The 12,061-nt window shown below is 53.7% G+C and overlaps 1 protein-coding gene across 6 annotated transcripts; it reads left to right on the forward strand.

The window, feature by feature from the left end:
* Positions 1-216: 216 nt before the first annotated feature.
* Positions 217-11,769, forward strand: MFSD2A (MFSD2 lysolipid transporter A, lysophospholipid; the record flags this gene model as incomplete). Of its 6 annotated transcripts, none has more annotated exons than XM_084241552.1 (14): positions 217-417; positions 1,820-1,951; positions 3,647-3,810; positions 7,352-7,481; positions 7,615-7,693; positions 8,095-8,252; positions 8,685-8,775; positions 8,893-9,014; positions 9,227-9,310; positions 9,791-9,874; positions 9,967-10,079; positions 10,503-10,646; positions 10,737-10,913; positions 11,706-11,769. In XM_084241552.1, exons 1-14 carry the CDS (start codon positions 325-327, stop codon positions 11,767-11,769), a joined length of 1,635 nt encoding a protein of 544 aa, XP_084097678.1. In that variant the 5' UTR covers positions 217-324. The 6 variants fall into 6 exon arrangements, with proteins under 6 accessions (XP_084097678.1, XP_084097679.1, XP_084097683.1 ...); XM_084241553.1 differs by having other exon boundaries at positions 3,686-3,810; XM_084241557.1 differs by having other exon boundaries at positions 1,928-1,951; positions 3,686-3,810; positions 8,691-8,775.
* Positions 11,770-12,061: the final 292 nt, after the last annotated feature.

A 12,061-nucleotide genomic window follows, 5' to 3' on the forward strand; every position in this document is an offset into this window, starting at 1 on the left:
GTGAGTCTCCACGTCTCTCCCTGCTGGCGAGACCGGGGCCCGACAGGGATCTCGGGCTCTGACCCTGCAGGGCGGGGCGAGTGGGAGGCGAGGGAGGAGGTTCTACCGAGGGGCCTGGCTTAGATCCTGGTCTGGCTGAACCTTAAAGAGGCGCGAGCCGGCATGCTAGCGAGTGCGTCCTGCCGGCGGCCGGGTTTACCAGGACACACACGACCACCGTGGCGGGCGGCGGCGGCTACTACCACGCGAGCCGGGCAGCGCTGAGGCCCGCGGAGCAGAGTTGCGTCCCGGGGTCCGGGTCCCTGGCGGCGTGGCCCGCGGGTCATGGCCAAAGGACAGGGCGCCGAGAGCGGGTCCGCGACTGGACTGTTGCCCACCGGTGTCCTCCAAGCCGGTGAACACCCGGCCCAAGTGAAGGTGAGGCCACGGCACCCCAGTGGCGGGCGTGTGGTGGGGGACAGGCAGCGAGGGGGTCCTCCAGGGTAGGCCTGGTCCTGGGGCGCCTTGGGCTTGGCGTGACCGGACCGGAGAGCCCAGGGCAGGAGCGGGCCCGCGAGTATTCCGGGGCCGGGGTGATGAAGAGGGATTCGAGGCGCTCCCTTCCTGGGCCCAGCCCTGCGCTGCCTCTGGGCGAGCAGCCTCTCCACGTGGTGGGTGCCGGGCTCGCCGGTGGGGTTTCCGTTTGTCTGTGACATACAGAGTTTAGGTTTTTTCGCCCCGGAAGCCTGGAAATCCCCCTTGGTTTCCCATCCCTCAACTCCCAGCCCCCACTGCCTTACACCTACATTGTCCCCTCCACTCGGCTGGGGGGTCCGCTCAAGTTCATTCATCAGAACAAGGGCTCCGCTCTTAAAGCAGCCGCGCGCGCTTTTTGTGTGAGCGCCGAGTCAGCTCTCAGGCGGGGTGTGCGTGTCTTCCTCACCCTTGCACCGTCTTCAGCTCTCCGGACATACTGAAACACCCAAAGAAATCCCGCAGCTCCGGGGGGTGATCCCAGGCAATAGATACCTGACTCTGGGGTTGCTGCCTTTCCTTTTTAATTTTATCAACTGATCCTTGGCAGGAGTATGGCGAGCGAGCTATTATGCTGCTACTATGTTTGAGTAATCTCTACTTTCCCTGGGCAACCTTAACCCTCCCTGGTGCCCCACCCAGAGGGGGCTCAGCCCTGCACCTAGAGCCCTTTCCTCCCCTCTCCAAGCTCCTCTAGGAGCTGGGGAGGAGGGCAGCAGGAGGGAGGGTAGGACAGCGCCTAGGTTTGCCTGAAGCTCTGACTGCCTCCTGGGGCCTGGGAGCTCTGGGAAGAAGTAGGAGCAGCTGGGCTGGGCCTCTCAGCTCTCCAGAGCCCTCACCTGGCAGGCAGGTATCTCCTGGCCTCTGAACGAGGGTGGGAGCCAGGGCTGGGCTTAGGCAGCTATTGGCAGCAAGAGGATTTTCAGGTTGTAGCAGTTGGTACCAGGTGGAGACAGGTCCACTGCTGGAGCATGCTCCCACTTCATCTTGGAAAGGAGTGTGACTGAGGCCTTCAGGGGAGTTTTTTAGGTGTAGTGGCCTGATAGGTTTATTCAGAAACTGGGGGCATAGGGTGGGCTACATGGTTTTAGGCACAAATTCCTCAATATGGATTCCCCTTTTCCGGGTATGTAAGAACAGAGAATACCTTTCTTTTCTTGTGGGAAGTGGGATCTCTCTGGATGGGAAAAGGGCAAAGCAGATTTGTTCTGTCTGGCAGAGCTGGTTGGGGGATGGTTCTGCCTCTGGAACCTTCTAGGATGGAAGCCAGAATGTTGAATCTATTGTCATCCTTTCCTCCTCACAGAAAGAGCCAAAGAAGAAACAGCAGTTGTCCATTTGCAACAAGCTTTGCTATGCAGTTGGGGGGGCACCCTACCAGGTGACAGGCTGTGCCCTGGGGTTCTTCCTGCAGATCTACCTGTTGGATGTGGCTCAGGTGAGTGGGCTGAGCTGCCAAAGCTCCTCCAACATCCCAAGGTGGGAAAGACTAGGATGCCCTGGTAGCTTCATTCAGTTTTCCCCATCTGTGAAATGGGACCAGGAACCTCTACTTGCTGCCTCTCAGGTTACAGTGACTGAGAAACAGGTTTTGGAAAGTATCTGGAAAGGGAGTCTGTCTGCCCCACTGTTCTTAACTAGCAAGGTCAGGCAACTCCTCCTTGCCTGGCAAAAGCAACAGAGCCCGCTGGTGACGCTGTTCTTAGAAGAGACTAACACACCATGTCCCTGGCTGGACAACAGTCAGCTGGCTTGGCTCAGGGTTTGGTGGATGTTGCCAGACTTGTGGATGAGAAGCATCCCACCTTCTCCCGAGCCGCAGAGGCATGTTAGTGGGCAGGAGGGTCCTCAAGTGCTGGGCTAGGTTAGGTTGCCCCAGTACACAGAGTCTTTGGGAGCAGTACTTAGGGTGAAGCAGGGTTCCTCTGTGCTTTGAAAAGGCTTGGCTAGCAGCCTGGCATCCTGAGAATTCACCTTGTCTGAATGGAAGAGTGGGAGGCTGAACAGCCCTGGCTGGCATACTGGCTGTCTTTTTCATGTAGCATCTGACTTTACAAGCAAGGCATCTTGGTTGTATCCATTTATAGGTGGGAACACTGATCCCCAGAAAAGACAAATAACTGCATTCAGCTAGTTTTTGAGCAGCTCCCATGAGCTGGACCCGGAGTGAGGTGCAAATATGAGGAAACTGCAATCCAAGTGTAAAGCTGTGAGTGTTATGGTCCAGAAAGACCAGGAGTGTGGGAGAGGCTCTCAGCTTCCCAGAGCAATAACAATAGCAGTGCCTCGGACCTCCCCGGTGGCGCAGCGGTTGAGCGTTGGGTTGCGAAGCTGCCCGCAGCCTCTGCAGCACCTGTTCGATCCCTGGCTGCTCCCCAGCTGCTCCCCGGCCACCGGAGGAGGATCCCACATGGCGCGCAGACCTCTCCTGCCGCCCGCTGCTCCCCTCAGCAGTGTGCTTCGGTCCTTCTGCCTGCTCTGCTCCCCGCTCTGGCTCTGGTGAATTCTCTCACCCTCCCGTGCTTCTGACTGTACCCAGTGCTTGAATAAATAAATAAAATAAATAAATTAATTAAATGAAAATTAAAATCTACCCCCCCCAAAAAAAAAACCCCAATAGTAGTGCCTCAATGGATAAGGAAGAGTCCATGAAGCGGTATATTTAGACTAGACGCTTTGGGGAAGGGGATGACTTGAGTGGGTAGTGGCAGATCATTTTTTAAAAGCATCTATGGGATCCTTTTACTACATCCAAAAGAGAATCTCACCCTGTAAGACAGGAATCATAACTCCCATTATACCAATGAGGAAATTGGGGTATGCTGTGGCCACTCAGAAAATGCTGCTTCTGATGTTGGGGGTAGGAGGATGTGAGGCAAGAAATTATTTTGGATTCATTCTAGTTGATGGGGGTGTGGAGAAGGGCAGTGGATGGAGGGCCTTAAGGGGACAGATCTGGGAAAAATTCTAAGGGGGCACACAGTGCTGCTATTGAGAACTGTTAATTGTCTTTATTAAAAAGGCAGGTGAAGATGCTTATGGTCTGGGTGGGAGTAGTACAGTGTCCCAAGGACCTAGCTGAGGCAGGGAAGGAGTCCCTGCTTTTGCCTACCAGTGAGGGTTGAGGTGGTAGAAGGTTGAGGGGTCATCTTTTGCCTCTTCCCCATTCCAGGTAAGCCCTTTATCTGCCTCCATCATCCTATTTGTGGGCCGAGCTTGGGATGCCTTCACGGACCCCCTGGTGGGCTTCTGCATTAGCAAATCTTCTTGGACCCGCTTGGGCCGCCTCATGCCCTGGTGAGTAGAAGCAACTCCTTCAAGGTGGCAAAAGGCAAGACTTTCGGTAGATCGACCCTTTGGTCCATCCATCTGGCTTGTCACAGGCTGGAGGGTGAGAAGAAATGACACAAAAATGCAAGTGTTGAAGCCCAAACTTGAGGCCTCAACTGCCCCATGCATGGGAACTAGGATGCCCTGCTAGTTCATTCCCAGGCTGACCAAATTGCTAAACTGAGTAGCTTCACCTGGTCCAGGCCCTCTTGCTGCCCAAAGTCCATTTCTGTCAAAGAAGATGGAATTCTGACTTCTCCCAATCACTTCCCATAATGGCAGAGGTAGTACAGCATAATGGTTGAGAAGTTACACTCAGGGGCCAGCCTACCTGTGTTTGAATCCCAGACTCACCACATAGAGCTGTGCAATCTTGGGCAAGTCACTTAACATCTCTGAGCCTCAAGTTTTCTTCATCTGCTAGATGGGGATAATAGTTATGCCTATCTCATGGGGTTGTGGTGAGGATAAAGTATTTCATTATAGGCTTGAAATAGTGCCTGGCACACATTAAGTGATGTGTAATTTTGGCAACCTTTCATACTGGCTCCTGGTGGGCAAGGGTGGAAGGTAATACCAAGAATGGAATAGCAGATCCACAATTTCTGGCCCCTCAAATCATGTGAACTACCTTTTACCCTTGGTACAAAGCCTGTACTACTCAGCTTTGGGCTGTGGGAGGTAGTGGACAGATCAGAGGCAAAGGGAGACATACAAGACAGGCTGGGGCTCTGGTTCCCTCCAGGACATCCTGCTTGGTGGGGGGGTGACATACCCCTTTCATCTCCAGCCCATCCAGGCTCAAGTGGGCGCCTTCCTGCCCCAGGGGTGCCCATACCTGGTCTCCGGCCTTCAAAGCTCTTCCCACAGCCCCCAACCCCCAACAGCTTCCTTTCCCATGAGGCCACAATCCCACCAGCCCCTGGCTAAGGCCCAGGTTGGGGCCTTTGATCCAGGCTTCAGGGCCAGGAGGCAGGACAGCCAATCTCACCTGGGCAGGCTGCTCTGGGCTCCCAGCAAGCTGGCCCATGAGACCCAGCCCTGAAATACTCCTTGGCAGCTGGTGGGAGGCGGGGCTCCGGCTGCCACATCGCCTCATGAGGCCTAGCCAATAGGAGGCAGCAGCCCTGGCCAGCCCATCTCTGCACAGCCTGGGGTTATTCTCTGTCACTCTGGGTTCCTGGTGGTGTTGGTGGTGCAGCTGCCTAGGCGGAGAGGATGGAGTGAGTGATGAAGGCTGATGAGGAGCCCTTGTTCTCCGGGGAGACACGTGGACTCGGGAGGGGTGGAGGAGGCAAAGAGGCAGAGCAGAGGAGGCCCTCTCTGTGGGAAGTAGGATCTGAGGGCCTCTCACTGGGCAGGTACGGCGGCAGCTTTAGCAGCGTGTCTGTGTACATGTCCTCGCTTGTCTGGCACTAACTCCTGGCGATACCTCTCAAGAGGCACCCCCACCTCCCGTCTCTGGATCACTTGTGGGCTGCTGGGCCACTGTGTAAGTGACCTCCTCCCTGAGCACACCAGGGAGGTCCAGGGACAGGCCCCCCTTTTCCTTTCAGTGTAGAAAAATGCTGGGCATTTTGGGATTCATGAACCATGTGGTCTCCTTTCTTCCCTGACACCAGACCAGCCACTGCTATCAGCCAGCATTTAAATGCCTCACTTCAAGAAGGGCAGGGGGTGGTTTGGGGGGTAGGGGGAGGGAAAAAAAAAAAGGAATAAATCTCTCACTCCAGACCAGGAAGATCCCTGAGGTCCCAAGGCCACTCAGTGAGAGGCAGGTGGCAGCAGGGTCACACTGAGAGGTAATAGGACTGGGCTGGAAGATCTGATTCTCAGGCTGTGGGCCTGCACTCTCCTGCTGAACTTCCTGGTATGATAATCACAGCAAATACTATGTCCCAAGCACTCTTCTACATTTTAATATCAACTTATTTAATTCTCAAAACTACTTCAGTCCTACGAAGGAGAACAAAACTCCTTACAATGACCTGTAAAACCCATGTGATGGTGTGCCAGCTTCATCTAATTTCATCCCCCTCACCCAGCTCCGTGGGCCTCCTGCATTTCCTCAGGCCTGCCAGGGAAGCCTCCTACCTGAGGACCTTTGTACTACCTGCTCCCCTGGCCTGCTCTTGCCTCAGATATTCTCAAAGCCAGCACCCTCCTCTTACTCAAGTCTTGGCACATGTCACCTTAGAGAGGGCTTCTCAGATGTCACCTCCTCACCATACCTCTGTGTGGTAAATTGCATACCCATCCTCCAAATCCTCTTTAGCCTGTTTTTCTCCAAAGCACCTAATCACTTTTTAAAATGATATGTGAACTTTTAAAAAAATGTGATTAAAAAATACATTAAGTACAATTGTCACCATCCCTCTTCAGAAGCTTTCTATCTTCTTAAATTGTATTAAAAAAATTAACCTATTCACAAAATAACTCCCCACAAGCCACCACACTTACTTCCTGTGTTTCTACGAAACTGACTATTCTTGGAACCACATATCAGGGTAGCACAAATGTGTCATTTTGTGTCTGGCTTATTTCACTTAGTATAATCTCCTCAGAGTCATCTCTGTTGAAGTAGGTGACAAATTTTTTCCTTTTTAAGACTTAATAATAAATGTGCCTTTTAAATTGCGTTTGTGTTTTTATTCACCAGCTAGAATGAAAATTGGGCAAGAGCAATGGCCTTCCTGGGTTTTGTTCACTGGTACATCCCAAGTCAGGAGACTAGTGCCTGCCCCTGGTTGGCACTTGAATGTTACCTGAGTAAAGGTTGAATGCCCAGGCAGGAGTTATCACTCTTCTCATTTTACAGATGAGAAAATGAGCCTCAGAGAAGCTAAACAACTTGCCCAAGGTGAGGTTAGAGTTGCTGACAGACTTGCAGTGTGGCTTCAAGTCTGCTTTGGACTGCTGCTCTCTGCTGACATCCTTACTGAAGCTGAAATGAAGCCATCCTGAGGCCTAACCACTAGTGATGGCCTGTGGCTCAAAAGGCATCTGCTTCCCTCGTGGTTCTTTCACTAGACCCAGGCTTCCCCTGTGGCTTCTCTTAAAGGAAAACCTTTGCTTAGAGTTGGCCTCCCCACCCTTGTGGGTGTGCACAGTGTGGGTGTCTGCGCGTGTGTGCGCATGCACACATACACACATGCATGTCTGAGAACACCAGTGTTGAGGGTGCTCCTTCTTCCTGCCCCGCCACAGGGCCTCCCTTCTTGACCTTCTTGGCCTCCCTTCTCAGCAACCCCAGTCATAGGAAGCCCCTGTCTCTGGAGGCCTCACTCCAGGGGAGACGCAGATGAGTCTCAGGGTCTGATATCATGCTCCATGCTCATTTCAGCCCAAGGGCCTATTCTTCTAGGCTTGGCCATCAGTCTCTTCCAAGAGACCCTGGGGCAGGTGGACTTAGGAGAAGGGACTTCCTTGCCAGTGGGCGCCCTGTGAGGCAAGCTTAGAGCCCCGGGTTTTGGCACACAGCTCCAACTCAGACCTCCCCTTTCCTCAGGATCATCTTCTCCACACCCCTGGCCATCATTGCCTACTTCCTCATCTGGTTCGTGCCTGACTTCTCGCACAGTCCGATGAGTATGCTGTGGTACCTGCTTTTCTATTGCCTCTTCGAGACACTGGTCACGGTGAGTATGGGTACCTCCCAGGGCATCTGGGAGCCAGGGGTAAGGGCAATCCCTGGGGCCTCTAGGGTTGGTGCCCGAAGTCACATCTGTTTGTCCATCATCTGACTGGCCAAGGGCCTCTCTTCCATACCAGTGTTTCCACGTTCCCTACTCAGCTCTCACCATGTTCATCAGCACAGAGCAGAGTGAGCGGGATTCGGCCACTGCATATCGTAAGTCTCCCCCATCCCACTGATCCCTCCCATAGGGAGCCTCCTGCCACACTGTTCCCCTTTCAAGCCCAATTCTCAGCTCTTCTCTTGGGTGTGGTGGTGAAACCATCTTAAAAATAGCAATCCCATTATTGATCTGGTGAGGCCAGAGGGGTGCAGAGACTAACCAGTGGTCAGACATCAAGGCCATGAGTTTAAGGCAAAGTGCCATCTACCCCACTATTCCACAGTTACCCTATCATCCTATTCCCCCCTTCTGCACCCCCCCTTACCCACCCCCCCACACCTGTACCTACTGCCATCACCTGGGGCTAGAGCTGGGCTTCTATCCATCCGACTTTCCTCCCTGGGGACCCTCAAGCCATGTGGCTCCTCCAAAGGACCTGCTTTTCCCTGCTCAGGGATGACTGTGGAGGTCCTAGGCACAGTGCTGGGCACAGCAATCCAGGGGCAAATCGTGGGCCAAGCAGCTATGCCTTGTATCCCGCTCCCCGGTCCTTTTGGAGTGGCCTTGGAAGATGCCAACCGCACACAGAGTGCCCTCTCAATCAAAAAAACGGTAAGCCCTCTGGCAAGGCAAGGATTTGGGGACATGAGGAAAGATCGGGTGGTTTCTTATCCTCAAAATAGTGCTAGTAGCTAGGATTTATTAAATGCTGGGTGTTTGATAGGCAAACCGCTACATGTCCACTTTGCAGATAAGAAAACTGAAGCATAGAGAGGTCAAATAATTTTCCAGAGTAATAGAGCTAATGGGTTGCAGAAATTAGAATCGGGATTATTTGAACTGTGGGCTCTCAGACTCTAAAGCTTACCTTCTTAACATTTTTGTCCCTCTGGGATATTGTCCAGCCTAGGGAAGTAGCAACAGGCCTAGGAGTCTTCTCCCATTCACAGGTAGAGACAGTAAGGCCCCAGAGAAGAAGGGACTGGTCCCTGCTTCTGGGTGTTAGGATGAGATCAGACTGATTCTCTCTCTTTACCTTTGCAGCAAGAGGCGTACCTGTGGGCAGCAGGCGCCATTGCCTCCATCTATGTCCTCTGTGCTATCACCCTGATCCTGGGTGTTCGGGAACAGAGAGGTAAGGACCCTTGGGAAGGGATGCAGGCCTTAGCATGGGGTGCTTTGTCTCTCTGCCTGTGTCTTACATTTTGAGAGGGACCTCTGCTTCCTCCTCACTGTCCACTTTGGTCTCCAGAACCCTATGAGACTCAGCAGGCTGGGTCGATGTCCTTCTTTCGGGGTCTCCGGCTGGTCATGACCCACGGCCCATACGTCAAGCTTATTGCCGCCTTCCTCTTCACCTCCCTGGCTTTCATGGTGAGTGGGGGCCTAACATGATCAGCCTGAGGTGAGGGGTGCACTGAGGGTGGGGCTGGCCAAGGACTCCAGATGGGACAAAGTCTGAGGGACAGGTGGAATGGGGTGGGGAGAGCAGAGCTCTGTGGAGCATGTGAAATATCTTAGGGAAGCTTGACTCCAGCCTCACCTCTTCTCTTGTGTTTTCTTCCCCTATCCTACCCCACCCCCAGCTGGTGGAGGGAAACTTCGCCTTGTTTTGCACCTATACCTTGGGCTTCCACAACGAGTTCCAGAATCTGCTCCTGGCCATCATGGTGCGTGTGGGACCTTGAGGGGCGGATAGGGTCTTTGGATAGTCAGGAATGTCTTCTAGACCTGCCCAAGTGGGGGAGGTATCTCAGAATATTTGATTGGAGCTGACTTTCAATTGCTTGGGTTGGCATGTGAAAGAAAGTGTACATATATCAAATCACTATGTTGTCATCCCTTAAAGTCATGCAATGTTGTGTGTCCCTTAGGTCTCAATAACTAGGGAAGGAAGGAGTTTGGATTAGATGTTCAAATAGCACAGAAAAAGCAAAGATGGAGGTCAAGAGCTTTGGGACTTCAGGCTCAGTTGCACTCCAAGAAGGCAGGAGATGAGCTTGGGACTAGCTCAGCTCCCCTGCAGAACTGTCAGAAGTGCCCGTCAACCTTTTTGCTGCCCAGATGCTCTCTGGGAGGGCAGGGAGCACCAGGGGCTCTAGGGAGGGCAGAGGGGTTCCCTAACTCTCACCCCTTTTGTCCTCCCATAGCTCTCGGCCACATTGACCATTCCTTTCTGGCAGTGGTTCCTAACCCGGTTTGGCAAGAAGACAGCTGTTTACATTGGCATCTCCGTGAGTGGGACTGGGGGGACAGGGCCTGGGCTGGTTGGGGGTTTCAGTGGGAGCCTCCTGCCTGACTTGTCTTCCTGCTCCTGCTCCCCTAGTCAGCAGTGCCGTTTCTCATCCTGGTGGCCCTCATAGAGAGAAACCTGATCATCACATATGTGGTGGCTGTGGCCGCAGGCATCAGTGTAGCAGCTGCCTTCTTACTTCCCTGGTAAGTATACGTAGGCCCACCTGAATGTGTTCCCCAGCACCCCCACGCCCCAGCTTGGAAGCTTCTTGGGGAGAATTCTGTGGCAGTTCCTCCTGTCAGCCATCCTGTGGTCCCATTCTGGGCACAGGGGGAGGATGGGCAGGTCTCCCTTATGGGGTTGTACAGGATGTGGACTGGGCACCCACTTAGGTGGAAAATGGGGCTTAAATCTGGCCGAGCGCTTGCAGGGGGACTACTTTATCTTGGAGGAAAGGGCCCTCTTATTCACATGAAAGGGTCCTTGACTTCCTGATGTAAGCCAGGGCCTGAAAACCCCAGAGGGCCACCTCTTGTCACTGATACCTCTGTCCTAATGCGCCAGATGGGTTGTGGGGGCTGGGATGCTAGGCAGGTGGGTGCTCATGCTGCTCCCACTCTCTGTAGGTCCATGCTGCCTGACGTCATCGATGACTTCCACTTGAAACAGCCCCACTCCGTTGGGACTGAGCCTATCTTCTTCTCCTTCTATGTCTTCTTCACCAAGTTTGCTTCCGGTGTCTCAATGGGCATCTCTACCCTCAGTCTCGAGTGAGTGGGGTGGAGGCCTGGGGCACTGCTGGGTAGGGCCAGACCCCAAGTGTCCCCTCCTCACCTCTCGCCTCCCATTGGCTCCCACAGCTTTGCTGGGTACCAGACCCGTGGCTGCTCCCAGCCGGAACATGTCAAGTTTACATTGAAGATGCTGGTGACCATGACTCCTATAGCCCTCATCCTGCTGGGCCTGCTGCTCTTCAAACTGTACCCCATTGATGAGGAGAAACGGCGGCAGAACAAGAAGGCCCTGCAGGCTCTGAGGTGAGCGGGGCGGAGGGGTGGGGCAGGATCCAGGAGGTAGCACCATCCAGTCTTGGCTCTCAGCCTCCTGTGGCCAAGTCCATCTTCTCCTTGCACGGCTTCCCCATGGCTCCTCTACCCCTTCCCACTGCCAATGCAGAATAATGGCAACTGACATTTCTTCACCGCCGAGTTACACACCAGGCACTGTGCTGAGGGCATTTACATGTATTGGCTAGAAACCTACAATGTGCCAGACATTTTGTGCTAGTGAATGAAACAAAAATCCCTACCCTCAAGGAGTTTCCATCATAGGGAATGTGCATTCATGATTTCTGACAATCTTCAACAGTCCCTGGGTGTTCAACAGTCCCTGGGTGTTCCCTGGCCTATGGATTCCCACTCGACTGATGTAGACACTGAGGCTTAGCCAGGAAGAGGGACTGATGTAGACAATGAGGCTTAGCCATCTGCTAGGGGGTAGGGCTGGGTTTGAGCCCTGGCATTCTGACTCAAGCACCTGTATTCTTCATGGCTCCCCTGGGGTACAGCTCTTCTGGTAGGGCCCAAGTCCTGCCTTGCAGGAAACCAGAGGACAGGCTGGAGTGAGTCATGCCAGCCCATCACCCAGCTCAGGCCAGAGTGCGGTCCTACGGGCAACACAAGGTCTACCAGCAGTTTCTGAACCAAAAGTAGGCATGTGTAAACCATCTACCTTCTGGCAAGAAAGTAGATCCAATGAGCAACAAGCGGGTGGGGGTGAAGGGTGGGTTAAGGATGCTTCCTCCAACCTGTCTCCTGTGGCTCTTGCAGGGAAGAGGCCAGCAGCTCCGGCTGCTCCGACACAGACTCTACAGAGCTGGCCAGCATCCTCTAGGGTCTTCTGGGTTGCTCAAAGCCACTACACACGGGGCCTGTGTCTCCAGGCCACACAGAGGACTCCGGACCTACTTGCCAGCTCACTGAACAGCTGGTCTCCAGGTGCCAGGAAGGGAGTCCAAGCGTGAGCGGCCCAGGACACCTCATGTGCCCAGCAGGAGGAAGGCCATTCATGCCGCCTGCCCTCTGCCCACTCCTGGGGCTGAGCTCTAGGGCTGCTACTGTGACTATGCCAAGGACTGATAGGGCCTAGCCCAGAACACTAATATAGAAACGTTTTATACAGAAAC

The sequence above is a fragment of the Talpa europaea genome (genome assembly GCF_964194135.1).
Source record: "Talpa europaea genome assembly, chromosome: 9".
NCBI lineage: Eukaryota > Metazoa > Chordata > Mammalia > Eulipotyphla > Talpidae > Talpa > Talpa europaea.